Raw genomic sequence first — 25,849 nt, 5'->3', positions numbered from 1 at the left:
ATGCCGTCACGGATGTAACGTTTCGCGGAGTTTTGGTAGAACTTTAAGGGGTGTTCCCAGTACATTTTGTTCTTTCACTATATCTCGTGGATCTTCCAAAATTGTCAGAAATACGAACGAAAATCAAAATCAGCGAAGAGATAACCTAAAATGTAATGAGAAGCAATGAATTATTATCAATTTCTTTTCACGTGTAACAAGTTTAATCGTGATTATTCATTCAGAGAACTCAAAGCGTTCAGAATAAAATTCTTATCACCTAATTCTTTATGCACTTCACCCTCCCTTCATGAATACTTTCAGCAAAAGTTTTTGCGTGGTGTAGGGATTATTTTTTTTTCTTCTGCTCCGAATTCAGTGAGAAAACATTCGTGGTACTCGTCAGTTTTCTTTATTCCTTTTCCCCTCTATTGCGATAATAACTGTAGTTTATTCGTGCGATCGATAGCGCAGAGAACACCTGCTCGTAGTGTTGGTGATCGATTTCAATGAAGCACAGCTGACCGCATTCACACTCAATCTTCCTCCGCCCGCTGCGCGCAACAAACACCTTCAAAAAAACATTGCGGCAAATTATAACGCTCGCGCACGGACTGTGATTGCGAAAAAGGCGGGATTTCGTCACAGAGTATAGGGGACTTAGAGTTACAAACAGAGAAAAAAAACCACAAAAGTGTGTGTGTGTGTGTGTGTGTGTGTGTGTGTGTGTGTGTGTGCATGCGAGTGCGTGTGCGTGTGAGGGAGAGGGCAGAGGGAAAATTAAAACCCGGCAGAAAAAACTACGACAGAAGGCAATATAAAATAACAACAAACAACACTTACTGTATTCAACCAGTAACAACGTTGAGGTAGAAAGTTAATAGAAAAAATGAGCAATGAGTTATATACAGGTAAAAAAGTTAAGGATTGAAATGGTACATAGAGGGCACAGGCACGAAGATTGTATAATACGTCACATACATACTAAATGCAATTTAGAACTAAGGTAATCAAACTATCTTTCATTACACATTTCAATTTTACAATCTGTGATCGAAATGATTTTTCTCTGTTGTCTGCTGCCAGACCCTCATGACGTATTTTCCAACTAAATCACTAGGACGTCAAAACGAAGAGAACGAATTCACAAATTTGTTCCCTGTGTGCAGATGTGATCAAATTTGTTGCTACGCATGTAAAGTCGAGCTGCAGTCCGCATCCCTAGCATAACTAAATCATGCAAAGCGGGTAAAGTTAGAATATCATTTCCGCCGCAGCGCTGCGAAAATTAGAAAATCCGATGAAAGGAAAATTTTGTTTTGAATCGCGCAGGGCCATTTTGATATAGATATATTTAGGGACAACAAAAAAGTTTGGATGATACAATAAATTGTTATGACAGAACGGGGAAAATTTATTCTGTTCATCGTTATGTAGATCGTTTGTTTGTCTATGTATTTTGTGTATGTCTGTATACGCTTATAATGCAGTTTTGCTTCGTATATGATCACTTGTGAAGGGAGACCTATGGGGAGAAAAAAGGCATAGAATCATAATGCATGATTCATCCTAGTAAGTGCACATTAATGCACGAGGAACATACAAACGTATGGCATTTCGATATTTCTATTTCTGTCACAATGGAAATGAAATATCAGTCAAATATCAAGAAGAAAAATCTGGTATTTACTCAATATTCCTTAGATCATTCACCTATCATACTGTGGGAACACCCATTGAAAAGTCACAGAGTGATTATCATCTTTTAAGATATGTTTTATCTATTATTTTTGTTTCGGTGGGAGGGGCTGGAAGTGGGGGCGCGGTCCTCCATATTAACTTTATCGCACAGTCAACTACCGTGTATACTCAAGGTCATTTGTAATTTTCTAATAATATTACGCTATCTTCTGTAAAAAAAAAAAGCACACACAAAAATGAAAATAAATTCAATTGAATTGAAATTAATTGAATTCAATTGAATGGAATTGAATTAAATTGATATAACAATCGTATCATTATGGGTATTACTTTTCTGATTATCATGATAAACAATTACCACTTAGAAAGTCAGAACAACAAACTGTTGGACTCTGCTCGTGACTGCAAGAATTGAGAAATATCGTCATCACCCGGCAAGACAGATTTTCAGTTATATAACTGGACATAAATTTGCGTCCAATCAATGACATGTGAAACAACCATAACAAAAAAGGTGTAATATCTCTCTTTTTTGCCAAGACTTGATTATCATTCTTAATTTGCAGAGGTCTGTTTCAGTTTGGAGCAGAGAAAGGATATTTTATTTAAACTTGAAAAATTGATTAGCAGCAAAGTGAGATGTTCCTGCTTACCTCATTTGCAATTGCGAATCGATTTTCCGATCGTCAAAACATCTTGGACAGAATCAAATTTAACCACATTCATCGTCAACCCGATGCGTGTGTTTTTCCATATGACAAAACATAAGAACACAGTATACATTTTTTTTTTCAGAATTAGAGAGAATTTGAGATAAAGAGTCACATTATGACACCTGCAAAGATGGTATTCATCTCACCAGACATGACAAAATCGGAGGTTATTTGACGGGAAATCTGCAAATGAAATAATAATCTCTGGTCGACAGATAAGGCAGGAGACGAAGAACGGTTCAGTGAGACTTTAACTCACCAGTCCCAAAATCCACATGTTTGTATGTGATTATGATTATAAAAATTAAAATGATTATAATACGTACCCAATTTAAAGCAGAGGTGTCAATTTGATTTAGTCCAGGCAAGATGATATATCCAGCAGCAGAAGTGCTGCAGTATACTGTGATTGGCCTACTGTCCAGGTTTACGAAATACATAGTCATGATGGGTAAAATGTCCCATTATGATTTTCCATTACAGTATTTCTATTTGTTATTTGTTTCATCATCTTTCTGGGGGGGGGGGGGGGGGGGGAGAGGGAAATTTGAGGGAAACGTGGGAGTGGGAGAGCACTTCCTTTGATGGATATAATGGAAGAATTGTAGATGTTGAATTTTTGTGGAAATTAAATATCACACACACACACACACACACACACACACACACACACTTAACGTTTTCAACTATATCATAATTATCCCATTCAATCGCATGTTTTACTGCTGACATTGCTATTAAGTATAGGCCTACACATTTCCCACACATTGTCTTCCGAGTTAGCTGGATCCATCTTTTATGTAGGCCTATTTATATACTCCATCTTACCATGCTGTTAAACCCACAATCTTTTCCACCACCGCACGCTGTGTGGGGGTACTCTTCTGCTACTATCCCTTATTTGACAAGACATTGTGTTGCGTTTGATTCCGTATCCTATACAAGTGATATTAGGGAGCTTTAGATTTTAGACGCGCGGACGTTCAAAGGAAAAAAACATGATCTGAGCTTGCGCAGTAGCGCGCGTAAAGTCAATCTATTTTTAGCTTGCGTCGCCTGAGTTGTTTACTACGCGTACTGGGCTATTTTCACGTCCGCACAGTTTGCGACGTAGAGAGCTTCTTCATGCACTGATCATATGGGGGCGCGATTTTATTTTTTTATACGTTGCGTCCCAGCGTAATCTAAAGGTACTTTTCCACACGACGCAGGGAGAGGAGAACGTCCAGCGCAAGCGTCGGCTCAAACGTCCGCGCGTCAAAATCTAAAGCTCCCTATTAATGTAGAAACGCACATTCGTATACGAGCACACGGACAAAAGGAAAGGAAAAAGAAATCAACACTCTGCTCCAGAGAAGGATAGCATTGAAGTGGAAATTGAGTATAGGCGAATGCAACGATGAAATAGCGTCCTCTTACCGACCTGCTTTTAACTCAACACGTTCTACAGTCTTTACACGGCAACTCTAAAGCGGCACATGGGATTGTAATCAGAAAGGTTGTTGACATTTAAATTCATGACAAGGGATAACAATAAAATCAGCGAATGATGAAGTCGGATCACAGTGAGAATAGTATGCCAAGAAATGACTCTGAAAATTTTAATGTCGTAATAGGCGAAGGGCTAGGACTATCAGCAGACACATACACATAATGCACACATTCATGATTTCATAAAGATGGAAAAGGCATGCAAACATGGGCATTAACGTGAAGAAGCGTGTGTGTGTGCGTGTGTGCATGTATGTATGTATGTTGCAAGTTAAGAGGGTTAAGCAAGATTACGGTTTGCATTGACAACATAAACAGTGGAAAAAGAATGTATGCGCTGCCATTTTTATCTTAGTTCTACTTCATAAAATGTCATGTACTATGTAGAGCGAATGTTGATTTTATTTCTTTTATTATGTCTGTTACAGTGATTTGCTTTCCTTTCATGTGCAAAATCAGCCATGAATTATGATGAAGTGTGCGTATATTTCTGAAAGTGATCATAGTTGATTATTTGTACCTTGCAGAAACAATAGAATAAAATGAAATAAAATGAAAAAGTGCACACACACCGTACACACACACAATAACATCGAGGCATGGAAAAATTTCTCAAAAGATATTTGGATCTAATAAACTTTTGCCTTTATTCCTAAAAACAAACAAAATGAAGTAGAAAAGTTTCTAATCATTGCAAACATACACCAACAATAAAAATGAAAATTATATACGCAGAACAACCAAATAGTTTGAAAAGACCAATATTACAAGATTTCTTTTCAAGTACACATGCTTTATATTTGTTTCAAGATACACCGGGTGAAATTCTGAACCCTGAACACTGTTTCAGAGAGAGAGACTGTGAGAGATAGATAGAGAGAGAGAGAGAGAGAGAGAGAGAGAGAGAAGTTAAGAGGGCAGAGAAAAAGACGGCACATAATGAATGTAATGCGGTATGGATGTATGTACAGATTTTTTTTTAAAGACAATTAGGAAGAATTGCAACAAACACTTAAACTTCGGTTAGACAAAAATCAATACAAGCATGTAAATGTGACCCTGCATCACATGAGTCTTTTAAGTTAAGAGCAGATCCTGAAAGAGAAGCTTTAAAATGATTTGGTATAACTCAAGTGAAATGGACTCCCCCAACCTTCCCTAACCTCCCCTAACCTTAATCCTGGAAAGAAAGCACACACTCTGGAAAAGTGTGAACTGAGAAAAGAGGCTCTGAAGTACAGGGTCTATTCAAGCGCTTAATCTTTTAAGCCATGCTTGCTGTACGATGAATGGAACAAAACACAGGATATAAACCACCGGAGTAAAAACAGTGGAGGTAGTCTATTGTCAGATTAAACTGAAATTGAGCATGCTTTATTAACTCATTCTGTAGATGTTCTTATGTTATAATATAATGGTATTTTACCCGTATCATTACTTGGTTATTTTCAACTAAACAAAGATAATCATAATTATGGCACAAGAAATTGTAGAAATTTTTACTTACCTCAGATTCGAACATCCTCCTACAAAAAGTCAATATTTTTTCAAGGCCCTCAAATTTGGAATTCTATCCACTCTGATGTGAAATGTAAGAAAACCGTGACAAGTTTTAAACAAGCTTTCAAGCGTATTTTACTTGAAAAGTATTCTGGAAGTTACCAATATCATTTTCAGAATTTTTAAAGAGATTAGCATGTTAGGGGTGTGTTCGTGAAAATGGCATCTTGTGTATTGTTAATGTGCTGGTGTTTTTTTTTGTCAGTGTATGCATGCGTGTGTATGTGTGAGTGTATGTATTATAGAAAGAAGAGACATGACGTTGTATTTACTTTTCCGGGGTTAGTTTTAAATAAGGCCCATTGCCCTCACACTGACCCCTTCACTTGATATCTTTGGTTGTTTATTCGTTTGGTTTTTTTTTTGTCACAATGTCATGTTATACTTGTCATACCATTGTCACATTTTGATGTACACCTGTATGCATGTTTTATTAAGTGAAAATAAATGAAAATAAATGAAAGATAATTAATGCTAACTTTCAACGCAGTAGCCTCTTCCTTATAGAGTTGAAAGTAAATAGTATGGACAAGGTTTTCAAAAAATGAAAAGGGGACTCTATAAGACACACTTAATCACATTATCTTACTAAAAGTGTTCGAGAGAATTTTGTTGTTCAACATTCTTTATTATGAATAAACAAGGTAACATGAAAGGCCTAGGTTGTCTCCTGGATTGAACAAGAGGCACAAGGCAAAGACAAAGGACAATACATAAAACATGTCAATACATCTTGTATAGTATAAAACATAATCACAATCAAAAAGACCAAAAATACATTTATACTCAAACAAATTAAAATATGAAATATTTGATTTCAAAACATACATTTTTTATGGTAATACAACTTTATCTCATTCTATTTTTTGTTCTCTTTGCCTTTTACTAAGTAGTTCTCTTTGACCTCTTTCTCTCTCTCCCTCTCTCTCTCTCTCTCTACCTTCCCCTCCTTATTCTTATACAAATCTCCTTCCTTTCTTATACCTTTCTCCTTACTCCATTACCCATTAATTCGTTTAACACCTTATTAATTTCTTCTCCAAAAACTCCACTTTAACTTTCTCATTAAAGATAACAATCCATTAACAATACCAAATCATATAACATCAAATCGTATATAATATTATATATTAACAATTGAATAAATCTCATTTTTTTGTTTTCCTTGTATAAACCTAAACATAAAATTTTTACACTAAAAAAACTTTACTAATGTTATAAATAAAGGTACAAACATCCTATCTAAAATCATCAAACGCAATACATTAAACACTCATCTCATGCTCATGACAAAAAAAAAGTTAAAAACACAATTTCCTCTTCGTTTCATGATCCCCAAATTAAGTAAAATGTCGGAGAAGACTTCTGCCCTACTTTGGCAAAAGGAAGCAAGTGACACCAAATACAAATGCTACAAGTAAAGAAAATATGTTTTGGGTAGGCCCTTCAAATTTGTGATGAGAATAATGTCGGTATTCGTGCAAGTCATATGGGGATGCATTTAAGAAAATTGGAAGAATTTTGATATTCTCATAGAAACTCATTATTATGTAACTTGCTTCCTTTTGCCAAAGTATTATAGATTTGTAGCAAACATTTAAAAAAAATGGCAAAAGGAAGCAAGTGACAATCATATCATGAGGATGTCACTTGCTTCATTTTGCCGAAGTATTTTAGATTGTGTGCAAATATAAATAATTTCGCAAAAACAAGTGACAATCACATCATGAGGTTATAACTTGCTTCCTTTTACCAAAATATTTCAGATTTTTAGCAAACATGAAAAAACTGGCAAAAGGGAGCAAGTTACAATCATATCATGAGAATGTTACTTGCTTCTTTTTTGCCAAAGTATTATAGATTTGTACCAAACATAAAAAATAGGCAAAAGGAAGCAATTGACAATTATATCATAAGGATGTTACTTGCTCCCTTTTGCCGAAGTATTTTAGACTGTGTGTAAATATACATGATTTGACGAAGGGAAGCAGGTGCCAATCATATCATGAGGTTGTAACTTGCTTCCTTTTGCCAATTTTTTTCCTGCAATTTTGTGCACTTGCTTCCTTTTGCCACCCGAATATCTCAGAAAATTGTAACTTTTGGTTTTTCAGTTAGATAGAGCATGCCTCAAATATGCCAAATCAATAAAAAGTCAATATCCATAAAAATGTCACTTGCTTCCAATGGCCAAAGTAGGGCAGACTTGCTCTTTTAGAAAATATGAAAAACTCAACTCAACGCGATAAGTTTTCGCATCCATTATATGAATTATTTTCCGAATGCCGATGAAGCAGAAAATCGCCCTTCACTTTCATATTTAGTCTCAATATGCGATGTGACTTTCTGGGTTCAAGAACGCAGCTACACTATACCAGTCACACGAAATAATACCCTAGTTATAACCTCACGCAATAGTTCATTGAGCACACAAACATATAAATACAAACAGAGCACAAAGTAATATGATTTAATTTCACGAATAACAGTGTATACGTATAAAGTTTTTCTCCTAATAGATCGAACAGTGCAATGTATATCAAAGACAAACCAGGGAAATGGAGGATACTTGTTTGCTTGGCAACGTCTAGCATATTTGAAATATTATTGTGATAACTAGTGTTGAGCAGAGTAAACTGCAGGAATGAACAGCTTAATTTACACTTACAATACTGTGCACTTGGCCAGACCCATTTCTGTGGTTTGTCAGGTTTTCGGTTTCAGTTTTTGTCACAGTGCACCTTGAACCCGATACCAAGTTGTTTTTTTTCTGTTCGTTATCATTTCTAGCTGAAAATCAAAGCAAAGTGTTATGGGTTGCATTCTAGGTTTTCATGAAACTGAGGCTTATGTAACATTCATCAAACGAACTTTTTTTTTAAATCTCACTGCAATCTATTTCAGTAATGTCAAGTATATATTATAGAAGTGGAGCTCCAAAACCAAAATCATGAATATTGTGACTTGCTTTTGTATTAATGATGGTCAGACTTGTGATATTCAAAGTGGAGTAAAGTGTGATGGCATTTATAATTATGCTGTTTGTTTAGAGCCCACTGAGGGACGCTCATATTTAAACATATACAGAGTTTCATCGAACAATTGAGTAAGTGGCAATTCTAAAAAGTAATGATAATAAATAAATAAATCCCATTATCATCTCATAGAGCAAAATCAAACCTCAGTGATACATTCAATGTAAATAGATAAAAAATGAAGTAATGATGTGAAATTATGATTTTTATTGCTATTTATTGTTTGATTTTTTGCAGCTTTAATCGTAAAAATTTCAACTTTAACAAGAATGGAGTTGGTTCGTTTTTGCGACAAACTCTTCAAATAAATAACACGGAACAATTCAACCAGGCGTATAAGTCTATGTTCACTTAGAATATCGCACCCAGGAATTCATTTTTCCCAACATGCTACTACAGAACTAATCGCATTTCACGTTACATCGCATCAATGATGTAGAGTCTATCTGTAGTGCAGAAAGCTATCTCACCATTCTTAAACTCTTGTAGATAGTACCAAATTAGTCGTGACTTTACTATTTTGAAATCAGTGATGAGAGTGCACAGGTGCTGCAAATCTCTCGTGTATCGATCGATACTGACAAGACCCTCCACGCACTTCACCCAGGCAACAATCACCGAATCATCTCGACAAACAGCTGGGAAGGCATACATACCCTCCTTCTTCACGACATTCTCCTTCTTTCCCTTATCATCAAGGCACACGACAGCTGATTTGTCTGTCAGAATCAGTTTCTCCGTGGTGTGAAAGGAAAATAATTGCCGGGGACAATATCCATCACATGTTATTTCCCTGACTGCCTTACCACCCTTTGGGGTAAATACCTGGATCTTTTTGGGTAACCGACAACCCACGTAGATATTATCATTTGTATCCACAGTGAGTCCACCAATCGCTCCTTCATATTTACCCATCGTCTCAAACGTGACGTCAGGCTTCTCCCACTGTGGAGTGTATAATGATATATTGTTGCGCATATCACGTACAACACTCAAACCATCAGACAGGAATCCAATTCCCCAGACATTGACATCCTTCAATACGGTCTGCTGTAACTCACCATCAGGGGAGTAGAGATGGATTCCGTGTTGCCACGAACCCATTGCCATCTTACCGTCTGGAGCACGAACGGCACACCTCATGCAGTCTATGCTATCGAGCTCTACATCTGCTTTGACATCCCGCGTGTAACCTTCCAGCTCTCCAAGGCAAAGTTCATTGACCTTTACATATCTACGGAATGAAATCCTTTGAGCTCGTTCTGCCACACTTTTCGGTGATTTGTCGTCAAGATCATCTCGTTCCAGGAAGCTCTTCAAGTTCTCACACAGCGTGTCGTGTGCAAACAAGGCGTCTTTCTCGAGCGGTACCTTCATACCGTTAGTTACCAGCTCTTCCATAGCGTTCACGTGACTGACTGTTTGGCGACTTTCTTCCTCCATAGTTTGTAATTCCTTCTCGAATTTTTCAGACCATTGTTTCACTTGAAATTTCAGGGACTTTCTTCTCTCTGACTATAGTTGCATGCATTCCTCGTATGTCTTGTCGATGTCATCATTGAGTCTTCTCATCATGTTTGTTATTTCATTGCGCTGTGTCTTTATGAAATCGATATGATTACCAATGGCTGTTTTCTGTGATTTTGCTCTATCTTGTAACTTCTTGATATTTTCCTTCAAATTCTCCTCATGGATAGCTGCCTCTTTGATCTGATGCCCTGCTTGTAAGTGCCTTACCAACCCGCACTTGCTGCAAATGTACTCCCGACATTTGGTGCAGAAATACTCCTCATCATCGTTAGGATGTTTCTTACACTTCCGTCGCCTCTCAAGAGGAACTTTTCCAGAGAGTACGTCACTCATGGCCACCACTTTGTGATTGGAGACCAGTTTCCAGTTCTTGTGGCCTTTCTCACACGATTCACACATGTATTTCCCACAGTCCTGACAGTAAGACACAGCTGGCTGCTTTCCGTCCGTCTCACAAACTGTACAAACTGGATTCTTGGTTTTCACTTCGTCCACGAGAGAATTCACTGGTACGTTTGTTTGTAACTTACTCACATCTCCACTTGGAACGGGCGTTTCTTGCCTGCACACTGGGCATTTTATAGTTTGTCGGCTCGGCTGAGTTTGAAGGATTCGTTGCAAGCAGTCTTTGCAGAAGATGTGAGAACACGTCAGTGATTTCGGTTGGTTAAAAAGTGTCCGGCAGACAGGACACTCCAGATTCTCGCTGCTGATCTTATGAAACGTTGCCATGGTGTCTGTCTGTCCTATAATAGCAAAAGAACCACATAGCGGTAAACACACCGACGAGCAATAGGAGAAATATGAATTCTCGTTTAATAAAGGTATGAATAAAACGTGGATATTTAGTCGAAGGACGGTGTTACAATTTATGCACTTTTAACATATAGCGAAGTTATAAATGAAGCGCAATTTAAAAGACGTGTGTGAACATTGTTTTCATATTGCTAAATCTACTTTATATCCGGGTTTAAAAGACTGATTTATGATGGCTCTTTCGATTGGAGGAGTACACACTAACTAGTTGGCTGGTGAGAATGTAATGGGATTGGTCAACTTTCAAAGTCGGATACTTGTTCATCATTCTGAAGGAGCGATAGTAAAAAAGAAGAAGAAAAAAAAAAACAACACCAGAATAGACTGAGGTAATGCGAGCAGCTATAAAAGAGGGATGACGGGTATATTTACAGTAGCGAGAATGAATATCTTTGACGATATATGGTACACAAAAGTTGTCCTGCGAAATGAGAAAAAATGTTATCTAGAAACGTGTGTCTGTTTGTCTTCATGCCATGTAACAAGGTGGCTTATATAGGTAATAAATAATATCTATTTCCTCGAGAAATGTGAGAGATAGTTTTTTTCTTTTTATTTGCAAGAAGATACTGACTTTCTTCGTCTTGGTAGACATGTGAGAACTGTATTCATTCACTTTATACATCAAGAGCCGAACTAGGCACGAAGAAAATGTTTCTTCCCGTAGTCATAATGTGCTATGCCAATCAACAACAAACAAACAAACAAACAAACAACAAACAAAAAACGAAACAAAACGCACACAAAACACAAACACAGACACAAACACACACACACACACACACACACACACACACACACAACACACACACACACAAATATCCGGGATTAATTCTGTAGGAAACTGTAACAGCCTTCAATGTTAAAATTATTTAAAAAAAGTCGAAATGGTGTATTGACTGAAGTCAGCCAGTTGTGATCTACAGACACTATGGACTTGATTTTCTTTCTAGGTTCGCTCAGTTTACGGATGTAAACATTTTGAGGTGTTGTAACTCTATCAAGATCCTTATCCAGGCGTATTTACACGTTATATACATAGGGCTGACATAAGTGTGACTCCGTAACGCACAAAGTATTAGCAGCCTTGATTATGTTTGTGATTTTTAGATGCCATCGTAACAAACTCAGCTTTATTGCGTCAAATGTGCATTTGAATGAAGGCGGTGTGTCTTGCAGCTTTACTAGGTGGTACCAAAAAAAAACCAAACATTTCCCACTTTTGATCCTTAATAGTTCAAAAACTATACATCAGGTTGTCATTGATATTAGTAATAGTTGAAAAGTGTACAATTTAGTTGGAGGTGATTTGAATATGAGAGCATGAATCAGTTTCGTTAAATCTATGATTAATTCAAAAGTTAAGTTCCAGATTTTGGTCAAATTTGAACCCTCTGTACAAAATTGAACTTTACACAAGAACCAATGATTGTGTATGTAATTGTGTGCTTACAATGACCCTGAACAATAGACATGAATACCACGCATACCACCTTTTCAGAGCTCTACTGACTAGGATCAAGGCTTCTGGTCTCGTGCCCCAAGGCACATGAATGCTCTATCAAAAATTCGATTATGACGGATTGCCCATGGCACTCCTAGTCTCAATCCATGGTAAAGAGTAAAACGCATGCACATGAAAAGGTATCCACATTTTTTCATGCGCTTGCATACACTCACATTTCAGGATGAATAAAGACTACCTGCGATAGTGGAATTTCTCATGAACATGTAATAGAACATTCCAATCCTGGCCATTGTTCAGGACCATTGTCAGGGTGTTAACCACCACTCCCTCTGTGCCAATTAATGAATAAAAAAAGATGTACAGAGGGTTGAAAACAGAGCAAAAATCTGAAACCAAACTTCAAAATAAATCTTGAATTCAATGCCATTTATTCATTCATTTTATGCCATCATTTTAGAATTATCTCAAACAAAATTGTACACTCTTCAGCTATTCTATGATTGTCAGCGCCATCTGATGTATAGTTTTTGAACTGTTAAGGATCAAAAGTTGGAAAAGTTTTTTTGCAACACCAAGTATTTGATGGGAGGATTAGATGCACCATACAACAAAAATGCACTCTTTGAAGATTTTTTTCTTTTATCTACCACACTATGATCGTGTTCCCAATATTCTCTAAGCATGAATATACACCCTTTGTCTTGTGTCTTAGTTGTTTAGATTAAGAGATTATGAAAACAACGTTATTGAGCAAGTCACTGTAAATACATTGAGAACAGGAAGTGGTAAAGAGATCTGACCAATGCAAAGTTCTACTCATGTCTCCAGATTCCTTAAATCTCTTCCCATCAATGTGTGATAAAATCATTAGACGTGGATTCATTACCATCGGAAAGAGTGATTAAACATTTATTCAAACGCCTATTATTGCGATGGGCTATGCCAGTTTTTCTGCTTGGCATACTATTAGCTGTTATATATTACAAATCAAAACATAACCTGTTGGGTTCAACATGTTAGACAAAACTAGCAAAATCATAGCAGATATGTTAACCAAACAATTTAGCGATAATCAGTTCTAATCATATTCACCGATCATAGATTATTTGTGAAAATACGTGACAAGCATGCACAATATTTAGTAGCGCTCGCAAAGTCTGTCGATATCGTGTCGTATGCTTACCAAGTATCAAGTAGCTAGCTGCACTTCCGGGTTTAAAATTGCTGATTTCTGTCTGGCTCCGAAGCAAATTTAGGCATGAGATCACATTAGTATCTGTTGTTAGCCTGTAGAAAGGTGTGAACACATGTAAGATTGCAGGTGGTCTTACTTTCTTACTGGACTTCAGCAAAATCTTGAGAGTTTGTTTGAGGACGGAGAGATACATTGCGTAGGGCGCACAAAATGGCGGGCCGATGCATGCAGGTCTAAAGGTTTATTTACCGGCTGCACATTTTGATTTGTATTCTTTGTGACCTTTCACCCTGTTTGCTAATATTCAAAGAAGCGTATATCATATCTCAATCACTGTGTGTATCACTGACGTCGAGGAAATTTTATCTATATATTTTAACGTTTTTTTAATACCTAAGAAATGTTCGTTTATCCGAAAATGAGAACAAGGTGTGTATAAACGAACTTTCGGAATTTCGAAACTTATTTCTATTTTGGATTGATGGACCTCAGAATTATATTGAGCTATAACCAATATTATTTCACAAATTTGTTATCATGCGACACAGAAGATGTTTTCTGCTCGCGAGCAAGAAAGAAGAAAGAGTGCGCCTACTGAATTTGCTAGTGATTGTGACGTAACAATGCACGCCTGTACATGACAATGGCCTCGTGCCTTCGGAAACCGACTGCTCGCAAGCAGGTGGTTGACTGGTCACGTGACAAAGATCGCGAAATTTATTATCTCGCTTTCAGACTAGGAAAAGATCGAGAAGTTTAAGATCGCGATCTTTAAGATCTCAAAGTTTTGCCAGTGTGACCCCAAACTTCCCGCGAAACTTCGCCGAAAACTTCTCGCGAAACTTCCCACATCAACTAGGGGTTTTCCCCCCTTCCCCTCCAACTTCTCGATCTTTTGCCAGTGTGACCGCGAGAAACTGAAACTTCGCGATCTTTGTCACGTGACCAGTCCAACACCTGCTTGCGGGTAGCGTTTTTTTTTTAAGACGGCACAGATTGGGGCATGGCGCGTGTTAAACCTATGGGAAAAACGTTGGGTTAGGGTTTTTGGTTATGGTTGAGGTTAGGGTTAGGGTTAGGGTTGGGGTTAGGGTTAGGGTTAGGGTTAGGGTTAGGGTTTGATGGTTAGGGTTAGGATTAGGATTAGGGTTAGGTTTAGGGATAGGGTCCCCGATAGATTTTTAGTTTAAAAAAACACGCTTGCGGGTAGTGTTTCCGATGCGCGAGGCCATTGTCATGTACAGATGTACATTGTTACGTCACAATAACTAGCCTCGGAAGGCGCTCTCTTTCTTCTTTCTTGAGCGCGCACCGATGACCCAAACTTCTCGATCCAAAGATCGAGAAGTTTGGCTACCAGTGTGACCGCACGACAAAAGATCGCGAAGACTTCGCGATCTTAAACTTCTCGATCTTTTGCCAGTCTGACCGCGCCTTCTTCTGCTTGCGGGCGGTGCCTCCGAAGCGCAAGGCCATTGTCATGTACAGATGATCATTGTTTACGTCACTATCACTAGCCATCAAACGGCGAACCCTTCCTTGCGCGTGTACCAATGGCCCAAACTTCGCGATCTTAAACTTCTCGATCCTTTGTCTGACCGCGCCTAGTGTACAATATGCACATCCATTATGGTAACTCTGTTTTGTACGGGGAGGGGGGGGGGGGGGGCAGGTTGGTAGGTTAAAAAAATGATGAATTTCGCTCAGTTAATTTAAAAATGATTTTCTTTTTTCAGTTTACCGCAGGCTTTTAGAAACGCTGTATTCTGAAGAGAGTGTAATGGAGTCAATGAAGCAGATATTGATTAATTTGCTCAAGTTGATCAAATTTGATATATTTTTCGATATAGAGTATTATCAGCAAAAAAAAACCAACACACAAATAGGGTATGTTTTAATCAAAAAGAAGGTGATTCAACAGCACAAGTTTTTGCGTAATGAGGTAGATATGGATTGGCTTCTTTGCGTTGATCAAGATTGCTTTTTCTGAGGATCATGCAGAATTTCATGTCATTTCTCTTTTACATGGTATGATTAAAAATAAAACAATATATTCTTCTTGTTTACCGTACATTGCACAAATTTGCCCCTGCCTACATTCAAAATACTCTTCATCTTCACCAACCACCACATAATCTCCGTTCATCAAACTCGCTAAAATTAATTGGGGGATCGGGTTTTTTCATATAATTTATGGGCCCAAAACTTTGGAATGGCCTACCAAAATCTCTTAGACAAGCATCTTCCATTGACGGTTTCAAAAAGAATCTCAAGACCTACCTTTTCAATTTAGATTGACAATTGTATACCTGTATGTATATGTGTACGTATACATTGTTTGTTTGTGTATTGTTCTTATTATTTTCTCTGATACTGTTGTAATGTGACACAATAAGTATGTACTCTAGCGCCATGAGTATCTTTTTAGGTAGAAATGAGCGCTTTAGTAGAGTCTCTCTATTATTATTATTATTATTGTACTGTACGTTGGAAAAACAATTTAGCAGCACAAGAAAGGAGAATACAGCTGCTTAATTTTTTTTTTCATATAAATGGACCTGATATTGAATGAAATTCAAAAAATAGGATATCATAAAACAGAAAAGTAACTGTGGTAGTGTGTGTGTGTGCCTATGCGTGTGTCTGTGTGTGTGAGTATGTGTGCAGCATGTTTTTTTTTCAGTTTATGACAGGTTTTGGGAAATGCTGTATTCTTAAGGGAACTTCATGAAGCGTATATTGATTAATTTTATCGAGTTGATCAAGATTTTTTTTCCTTTAAGAATTATGCGTAATTTGATATAATTTTTGTGCAATGTTTATAGCATGAGGTCTGCAAAAAAGTATGTTAAAAAGGTGATTTAGCAGGGTATTTTTTGTGAGTAATAAGGAAGATATGGATTGTCTTGATTACAACAATCAAAATAGTTTTTTTTTTCTGTGAGAGTTATGCAGAATTTCATTTCATTTCTATTACATAGACATGGTATGATTTGAAAACAAAGAAAAGTAGAAATTACGCGGTGCGTAATATATGTCCCCGCCGGAAGTAGCATTTTGTAGCAAAATGTACTATACAGATCAAAAATCAAGGTCAAAGGTCAAAGAAGTCAAAGGTCAAAATTCTGTGTAGAAGTTTTGAAGCCCTTACCTAGTGCCATCACATAAAGCAAACGGAATCGAAATCGGGTTAAAAATGGCGAAGGAGTAGCATTTTGTAGCCAATGTACAATATAGGTAAAAAATCAAGGTCAAAGTTTAAAAAAGTCAAAGGTCAAAATTCTGTGTAGAAGTTTTGAAGCCCTCACCTAGTGCCATCACATAAAGCAAACGGAATCGAAATCGGGTTAGAAATGGCGAAGGAGTAGCATTTTGTAGCAAAATGTACAATACAGGTCAAAAATCAAGGTCAAAGTCATAGAAGACAAAGGTCAAAATTCTGTGTAGAAGTTTTGAAGCCCTCACCTAGTGCCATCACATAAAGCAAACGGAATCGAAATCGTGTTAGAAATGGCGAAGGAGTAGCATTTTGTAGCAAAATGTACAATACAGGTAAAAAATCAAGGTCAAAGGTCAAAGAAGTCAAAGGTCAAAATTCTGTGTAGAAGTTTTGAAGCCCTCAACTAGTGCCATCACATAAAGCAAACGGAATCGAAATCGGGTTAGAAATGGCGAAGGAGTAGCATTTTGTAGCAAAATGTACAATACAGGTCAAAAATCAAGGTCAAAGTCATAGAAGACAAAGGTCAAAATTCTGTGTAGAAGTTTTGAAGCCCTCACCTAGTGCCATCACATAAAGCAAACGGAATCGAAATCGGGTTAGAAATGGCGAAGGAGTAGCATTTTGTAGCAAAATGTACAATATAGGTCAAAGGTCAAGGTCAAAGGTCACAACTGAAATTCTGTGTAGCAGTTTCAAAGCTCCCACGTAGTGCTATCATATAGAGCAAACAGAATCAAAATTGGCTCATAAATGACAGAGAAGTAGCAAATTGAAGATTTTGATCACACACGGACGCACACACGGACGCACACACGGACACACGGACGGACACACGGACACACGGACGCACGGATACACGGACACACACACGTACGGAGCCCGTTTCATAGTCCCCTGCTCGAACTCGTACGGCGGGGACAAAAACAAACAAAAGCAAAATATATTGAACTGTATGTTGGAAAAAAATATTTGGCAGCGCAAGAGAGAATAATACAGCTGCTTATTTTTGTCCATATTAAGTTCGTCGTTGATATCGAATGAAATTTAAATAAAGAATATCATAAGGCAAAAAGGTGGTTGTGTGTGTGCGTGTGCGTGTGCGTATGTGTGTGTACATACGCACGTATTATGTTAGTGGGGAAATAGGTGGGGATGGTCAGGGTTAGGCAGATGTAGTTAGGTAATAGTAGAGTAATGGTTAAGGGGTTAGTCAGGAATTTGTTTTGATAATATACACATATGGTTATTTTGTTTTGCAGGGGAGGGGGGGTAGGTTGATAGGTTAGATAAAAATGATGAGTTTTTCGGTTAATTTAAGTATGCTTTTTTAGGATACGTTTCGGGAAATGCTGTATTCTCAAGAGAGTGTAAGAGAATTTATGTAATGAAGTGGATATTGAGCAATCTGATCAAGTTGATCAAGAATTTTTTCCCTTTTGAGTTACACTTTATCTGATATATTTATGTATATAGCGTGTGCTCTGCAAAAAAAAAAAGAAGGAAGTTACGTTAAAAAAGTGATTTAGTAGCACAATTTCTTATTAGGTGTGTGAGTGATAAGGCACATTCGGATTGGCTTGATTAGGCTGATTAAAATAGCTTTTTCTGAGAATTATGCAAAATTTTCATGTCATTTTTCTTATAAAAACAGGGTAGACCCAAGTATGTACTGTATGCTTGAAAATGATTTAGCAGCACAAGAAAGAAGAATACAGCTGCATTTTTGTTGTTAGTAATATTTATTTCATTGTTGATATGGATTTGATATTGAATGAAACTTAGATAAAGAATATCATAAAACAAAAAAGTGTGCGTGTGCGTGTGTGTGTGTGTGTGTGAATGGTCATGCATGAAAGACGTTTGGTGTAATGCTTGCCTGTGAACAGCAATCAAAATCATGGTGTCTTAAAGATGCTTAGAAATGACGCATAAAGAAAAGAAGATGATTTCAGTAATTTCCAACTCATAGACACAACGCGACGATACTGCAACGACCCGGCTTGACTTTTTTTAAAAATATATTGCTTTATATCTCCTTCTCTTTCTAGTCTGCCCCTCCCCCCCCCCCCCCCGCTCTGTATCCCGTTGCTGAAATGACTCAATTATACTTACAGTTATTTTGTACCTGCAACAAACTCCTTGCTTATTTTGAAAGATGGTCACCACCTGGCTGAATACTCACATTATTATAATCGATTCTCAATAGATGACGACTTCGGAATCGTTTCGCCATCTCTCTCTTTTTTCTCTCTCTTTCTGTAAATGTATTTATCTATACATCTATCTATGTTTATTTCTCTCATACAGCCAGTTAGTGACTCTTATTCCTCTTGAAAACAATATATTCCCAGGGCTCTCGGAAGTAGTTTGATTTCCTACACACCTTTCGTCGTAATGCCGCGTCTTGGGGGAGTTAACGAGAGTGCGCTCGTATGGAATTCGTGGACACAAGAGACAAAAATTACAGTTACAGATTCTACAATCTCTGTTTTTTTTTTCTTTTGACAATATCAAGCTTCGGGAAGACACACAAACAAGAAAACGACAAGAAAAAGCGAGTTAAATCCATCACAGATTTTTGTGTTGATTCATGAGTGTGGCAAGCGACGGAATCTTACATTTTACTCTAAACGTAGAAGCAAGACGCAGGATGTACACAAAAGAGCTATCAATGTTTGCGTACACACTGGAGGATTGCTCTTTGTACAGTATTATACGGACTAGTTAGATACTCGATGAAATTTAGACATGAACTTCACTCGATCGTAGTTGGGAGGATAAGTGATCTTTATTGGAGAATCTTTCTGATATAATACATGAATGTACAAGTAAAAATGCATAGAGGTTTGATCGTGTTGATGCTATGATGAGGGACGAGGTGTACTGGTCAGTCTTACTTGGAAAGTGGTCAACGATATTTATGTGAGATCATTGGTCAAGAGGAAGTGATGGACAGTCATGACAGAATGTGTGCTGGCGTGAGATTGATGAAGATTGAGAGGGAAAAAAGGACATAGGTGGCGTGATTATGATTGAATCATACCGTTCAGTGGTCAGTGGAGATTACACCAGGGTCCTGGTTCATAAGGCTGTTCGTAAAGTTATGCACGATCAGTGTGTGCGACTTTGTATTGGTTTGATGATGCACGGTCATAAATGCAACATAACATCTAAATAATGTATCATTAATTTCTAATCACAGTATGATTAGTCCACAGAAGTTCTCATTTTATCTTGACTAGCGGGATAATATCATCATTATGTTAAGCGAGCTGTACAGAACAAAAATACAACAGAATAATCATACAATGAAGATAACCCATATTAAAAGATACAAAAATAAGACTACAAACCAAGAAAAAAAAACACTGTAAAAAAAAAAGAGTCACGTAGTATAAGTACAGACAGATTATATAACAAACAAACAAACAACATATGACAAGGGAGTGAGAAACGATAATTACTAACCGTGTTTCAGAGAGGGAGTAAAAAGGGCAAAGGAAAAGACGGCACATAATGAATGTAACGAGGTAAACATGGATGAACAGATTTCTTTTGTTTAAGACAATTCGGAAGACATGGAAAAATTTCAACGAAACGCTTTAACTTCGTTTAGACAAAAATCAATACAAGCACGTAAATGCACTAATGTAACATCTAAATCATGTATCATTAATTTCTAATCCCAATATAATTAGTCCACAGAAGTTCAAATTTTGTCGACTAGCGTGATGATATCATTATCATGTTAAGCGATCTGTACAGGAATAAACTATACGATGCTAATTATTAACATTGATGGGTACGAACAAAGTTTACTACCAGCAATAAACAACATGCTTTTATCTATGATAAAAGTGATACTAGTTACATTTTATATACAATAGTTGACCCATACATTTTCCAAGATCAACATACATGACATACGAGTTCCATCTTTTCAATTTTCATTTCATTTCATTTTCAACAACGCAAAATATTTTATACACAAAATAACACAGTATCAATACAATGTAGTAACAAAGAAAAATACGTTAAATTAACAATACAATAAGCATCATAAAAGCAGATGAATTAAATCAAAATTAAAGTTTCAGGAAATGGAGGAGACATAGAGACACTTCTCCTCGTGGAGCCGAGTTTATTATTTAACCATGGTATAAAGCTTGCTATCAGGTAAAAGCTGTTTTTCAGCAAGGCCGTGAAATGATAACAAAACATAGAAATCATACAATGAAGTGAATCCAAGCTAAAAGACCCAAAATTAAGACAAAAATCCAAGAAAAAAACTGCACAAAACATAAAACAAAAACAAAAAGCCACGCAGTATAAGTTCAGACAGATGATAAAACAAACAACATATGACAAAGTAGTGAGAAACGGTAATTACTGACCATTAAAAAAAATAAATATATATATATATATATATATATATATAAAACATAAATAAGATCGATAAATTTACAAAGGAAATGTGAGAAAATCCTTGTAAGAATGTCGTAATTGACGCTATGGATCTTGTTTCTATTGGTGATATGAAGTTTTCTATGAAGTCATTTACATTTTCTAAAGCTATGACTCATTGAAATGGGTGAAATTGGTCTCAGTCCTATACCTTGTCGATTTGGTTATGCAAATTAATGAAACATATTTTTTCTTATCTTAATGTACGAAGGACTATATCAAGACACTTCAGTTAATCTCTGTCCTCTTAGTGTTGTTCATTTGCAGCATCTCGCTCATATTTGGTGCATCACAATATCAGCGATTCATCACCTCAAACTCCTCCGTTACAAATGACGTCAGTTTAATTACAAAAAGGAAAGTGAGCGATTGCAGACATCAGAAAGCATGGAACATCAGCGACTTTGAATATGCATGAAAAAGAAAATGAAGAGAGAGGGAGAGAGATAGGGAGAAGCTGAAAGAGATTTTGCATGGTTTTTTGGGCAAGCGAAAAGTGACTAGGAATGATCAGGCATACATTGCTTTCGTTTGGGTGATATCCTGTGTGACCATTTCATAAAAATTCTAGTAAAATTCTCTTAAATGCTCTCTTTTACCAAAGCAGTGTGTAGGTTTGTTTATTTGTTTGTTGTTTCGGTACAAAGCAAAATAAATCCCATCCCTCAATAATAACTACAACAGTTACTTTTCTCACTTTCTCTTATTTACGTCTTAGTTACGTCAGTGGAGGTTAAATTTGTCAATCAGTTGCAACAGCTACTTTATTTTGAAATGGATATGGAGACTATTGTCACTGTTCCCTAGCTGATAAAGGCATCGTGTTTGCATGCGATAAGTTTTCGAATCCACTTTATGAATCATTCTCTGAATGCCGATGAAGCAGAGAATCGCGGTTCACTTTCATATTTTAGTCCTAACATGCGATGTGACTTTCTGGGTCCAAGAACGCACCTACAATAACATTCATGTAAAATGATATACCTCAATTATAAACTCACTCAATACATTATTGAGCACATTAACATTCTAAATACAAACAGAAGACAGAGCAAAATAATATGATTCAAAATCACGGATAATCGGTATAAAGTTTTTCTCCGATTAGATCAAAAAGGGCAATGTATATCAAAGGAAAACCAGGGAAAGGGAAGATACAATACTAGTTTGCTTGGCAACGTCTAGAATATTTGAAATATTATTGTGATAACTAATGTTGAGCAGAGTAAACTGCAGGAATGAACAGCTTAATTTACACTAACAATACTGTGCACTTGGCCAGACCCATTTCTGTGGTTTGTCAGGTTTCCGGTTTCAGTTTTGTCACAGCGCACCTTGAACCCGATACCAAGTTATCTTTGTCTGTTTTTAGCTGAAAAGCAAAGCAAGGTGTTCTGGGTTGCATATTAGGTTTTCATGAAACTGAGCCTTATGTAACAATTCATCAAACGAACGTTTGTTTGTTTATTTAATCTCACTGCATTCCATTTCAGTAATGTCAAGTATATATTATTATATGTAAAGTGGAGCTACAAAACCGAAATCATGAATATTGTGACTTGCATTTGAATAAATGATGATCAGACTTGTGATATTCAAAGTGGCGTAAACTGTGATGGCACTTTTGAAATTATGCTGTTTGTTTAGAGCCCGTTGAGGGACGCTTATGTTCATACATAAAGAGAGTTTCATCACAAAATGTGGTAAGTGCCAATTCTGAAAAAGTAATGATAATAAATGAAGTAATCCCATAATCATCTCATAGAGTAAAATCAAATCTTTCATGTGATACCTTACATGAAAATAAAAAAAAGATGAAATTATGACTTATGTTCTTAACAATTGATTTGATTTTTAGCAACTGTAATCATAAATATTTCAACTCTCAATCTCAAAAATGGAGTTAGCTCGTTTTGCGATAAAACTCTTCAAATGAATAACACGGAACAATTTGACCAGGCGTATAAGTCTGTGTTCTCTTAGAATATCACACCAAAGACTTCATTTTACTCAACATGCTACTGCAGAACCAATCGCATTTCACATTACATCGCATCAATGATGTAGAGTCTATCTTGAGTGCAGAAAGCTATCTCACCATTCTCAAACTCTTGTAGATAGTACCAATCCAATTGTGGCTTTACTATTTTGAAATCAGTGATGAGAGTGCACAGGTGCTGCAAATCTCTCGTGTATCGATCGATACTGACAAGACCCTCGCTGTACTTCACCCAGGCAACTATGACCGAATCATCTCGACAAACAGCTGGGTAGGCTAACACACCCTCCTTCTTCTTCAAGACATTCTCCTTCTTCCCTAGACCATCGAGACAGACGACGGCTGATAGATCATTCAGTATTAGTTTCCCCCTGGTGTTTAAGGAGAAAAATTCGTGGGGTGCATATGTATCACATGTTATTTCTCTGACTGCCTTACCACCCTGTTTGGTAAATACCAGGATCTTTTTGGTCCTCATATAGCCCATGTAGATATTATCATCTGTATCCACAGTGAGTCCACCAATCCCTCTTTCATATTTACCCGTCGTCTCAAACGTGACGTCAAGCTTCTCCCACTGTGGAGTGTATAATGATATATTGTTGCCTACATCACGTACAACACTCAAACCATCAGACAGGAATCCAATTCCCCAGACACTGACATCCTTCAGTACGGTCTGCTGTAACTCACCGTCAGGGGAGTAGAGATGGATTCCACCTTCACACGATCCCATTGCCATCTTACCGTCTGGTGCACGAATGGCACAGGTCATGCTGCCTATGCAAGGGAGCTCTACATCTGCTTTGACATCCCAAGTGTAACCTTCCAGCTCTCCAAGGCAAAGTTCATTGACCTTTACATATCTACGGAATGAAATCCTTTGAGCTCGTTCTGCCACACCTTTCGGTGATTTTTCGTCAGGATCTTCTCGTTCCAGGAAACTCTTCAAGTTCCCGCATAGCGTGTCGTGTGCAAACAAGGCGTCTTTCTCTAGCGGTACCTTCATACCGTTAGTTACCAGCTCTTCCATAGCATTCACGTGACTGACAGTTTGGCGACTCTCTTCCTTCATAGTTTGTAATTCCTTCTCGAATTTTTCAGACAATCGTTTCACTTCACATTTCAGGGTCTCTTTTCTGGTTGACAATAGTTTCATGTATTCCTCGTACGTCTTGTCGATGTCATCACTGAGTCTTCTCATCATGTTTGTTATTTCATCACGCTGTGTCTTTATGAAATCGATATGATTTTCAATGGTTGTTTTCTTTGATTTTGCTCTATCTTGTAACTTCTTGATATTTTCCTTCAAATTCTCCTCATGAATAGCTGCCTCTTCGATCTGATGCCCTGCTTGTAAGTGCCTTACCAACCCGCACTTGCTGCAAATGTACTCCCGACATTTGGTGCAGAAATACTCCTCATCATCGCTAGGATGTTTCTTACACTTCCGTCGCCTCTCAAGAGGAACTTTTCCAGAGAGTACGTCACTCATGGCCACCACTTTGTGATTGGAGACCAGTTTCCAGTTCTTGTGGCCTTTTTCACACGATTCACACATGTATTTCCCACAGTCCTGACAGTAGGACACAGCTGGCTGCTTTCCGTCCGTCTCACAAACTGTACAAACTGGATTCTTGGTTTTCACTTCGTCCACGAGAGAATTCACTGGTACGTTTGTTTGTAACTTACTCACATCTCCACTTGGAACGGGCGTTTCTTTCCTGCATATGGGACATGCTATATTTTTTCGGCTGGACTGAGTTTGAAAGATTTGTTGCAAGCAGTCTTTGCAGAAGATGTGACAACACGTCAGTGATTTAGGTTGGACGAAAAGTGTCAGGCAGATAGGACACTCCAGATTCTGGCTGCTGATTTGATGAAACATGGCCATGGTGTCCCTCTATGTCCTATAATAGCAAAAGAACCACACAGCGGTAAACAGAAATATGAATTCTCATTTATCAAAGACATAGAAAAGTGGATATTCAGTCGAAGCACGATGTTAAAATTTATGCACTCTTAAGATACAACTAAGTAATAAATGAAGCACAATTTAAAAGACGTGTGTGAAAATTGTTATCATGTTGCTATTTGAAGTATAGTTTATATCCGGGTTTCAAAGATTGATTTATGATGGTGCATTTGATTGGAGGAGATCACACTAACTAGTTGTCTGGTGAGAATGTCATGGGATGGGTAGACTTATGATAGAGTCGGACACTTGTTCATATCCTGAAGGAACGATAGTCAAAGAAAAAAAAAAACACTCATCATATTTTGATTAATACGTATCCGGGCAATTACCCCCAGAGGGCAGCTAACCCCCACCCCCCCCCCCCCCCCCGGCTAAATACTAGTTAGTGGTAAGGTTAAGAGTTAAGATTAGGGTAAGGGTTATGTTTAGGGTTAGGAGTTGGGTTAGGGTTAGGATTAGGTTCAGGATTAGGATTAGGATTACGGCCAGGGGAAGGGTCCGGGGTAATTGCCCAGGGGGTAATTGCCCTAGACCCCTTTGTGGCACTGAATGAGACTACCCTGCATGTTAAAGGAGACTTGATAAATAAATAGATAAATAAATAAATAAATAAATAAATAAATAAATAGATAAATAAAGTAAAATAAAACACACAAACAAACAAACGCGAAACACACACACACATACACACACACAC

General features: G+C 37.3%; 3 protein-coding genes across 3 annotated transcripts in view; 1 reads left to right on the top strand and 2 right to left on the bottom strand.

Moving 5' to 3' along the window:
* LOC139728939 (histamine H2 receptor-like) overlaps positions 1-25,849 on the top strand; it is a 174,514-nt gene that overhangs the window by 40,061 nt on the left and 108,604 nt on the right. The window lies entirely within an intron of this gene.
* Positions 9,995-10,741, bottom strand: LOC139729559 (E3 ubiquitin-protein ligase TRIM56-like). Its single transcript, XM_071640486.1, has one exon. The coding sequence runs from the start codon at positions 10,739-10,741 to the stop codon at positions 9,995-9,997; it is 747 nt and encodes a 248-aa protein (XP_071496587.1).
* Positions 22,892-25,068, bottom strand: LOC139729548 (uncharacterized). The gene has a single exon (XM_071640475.1). It carries the CDS (start codon positions 25,066-25,068, stop codon positions 23,221-23,223), a length of 1,848 nt encoding a protein of 615 aa, XP_071496576.1. The 3' UTR covers positions 22,892-23,220.

This window comes from Diadema antillarum, unplaced genomic scaffold (assembly GCF_040938485.1).
Source record: "Diadema antillarum isolate AM-2024a unplaced genomic scaffold, OU_Dant_1.0 scf00000020, whole genome shotgun sequence".
NCBI lineage: Eukaryota > Metazoa > Echinodermata > Echinoidea > Diadematoida > Diadematidae > Diadema > Diadema antillarum.
The sequence above is the reverse complement of the archived record's forward strand: the minus strand, read 5'-3'. Positions and strand labels throughout refer to the sequence as shown.

Bases quoted from the DNA above. Each gene is read 5' to 3' on its own strand.
- LOC139729548 (XM_071640475.1), bottom strand. From the start codon at position 25,068: ATGGCCATGTTTCATCAAATCAGCAGCCAGAATCTGGAGTGTCCTATC.
- LOC139729559 (XM_071640486.1), bottom strand. From the start codon at position 10,741: ATGGCAACGTTTCATAAGATCAGCAGCGAGAATCTGGAGTGTCCTGTC.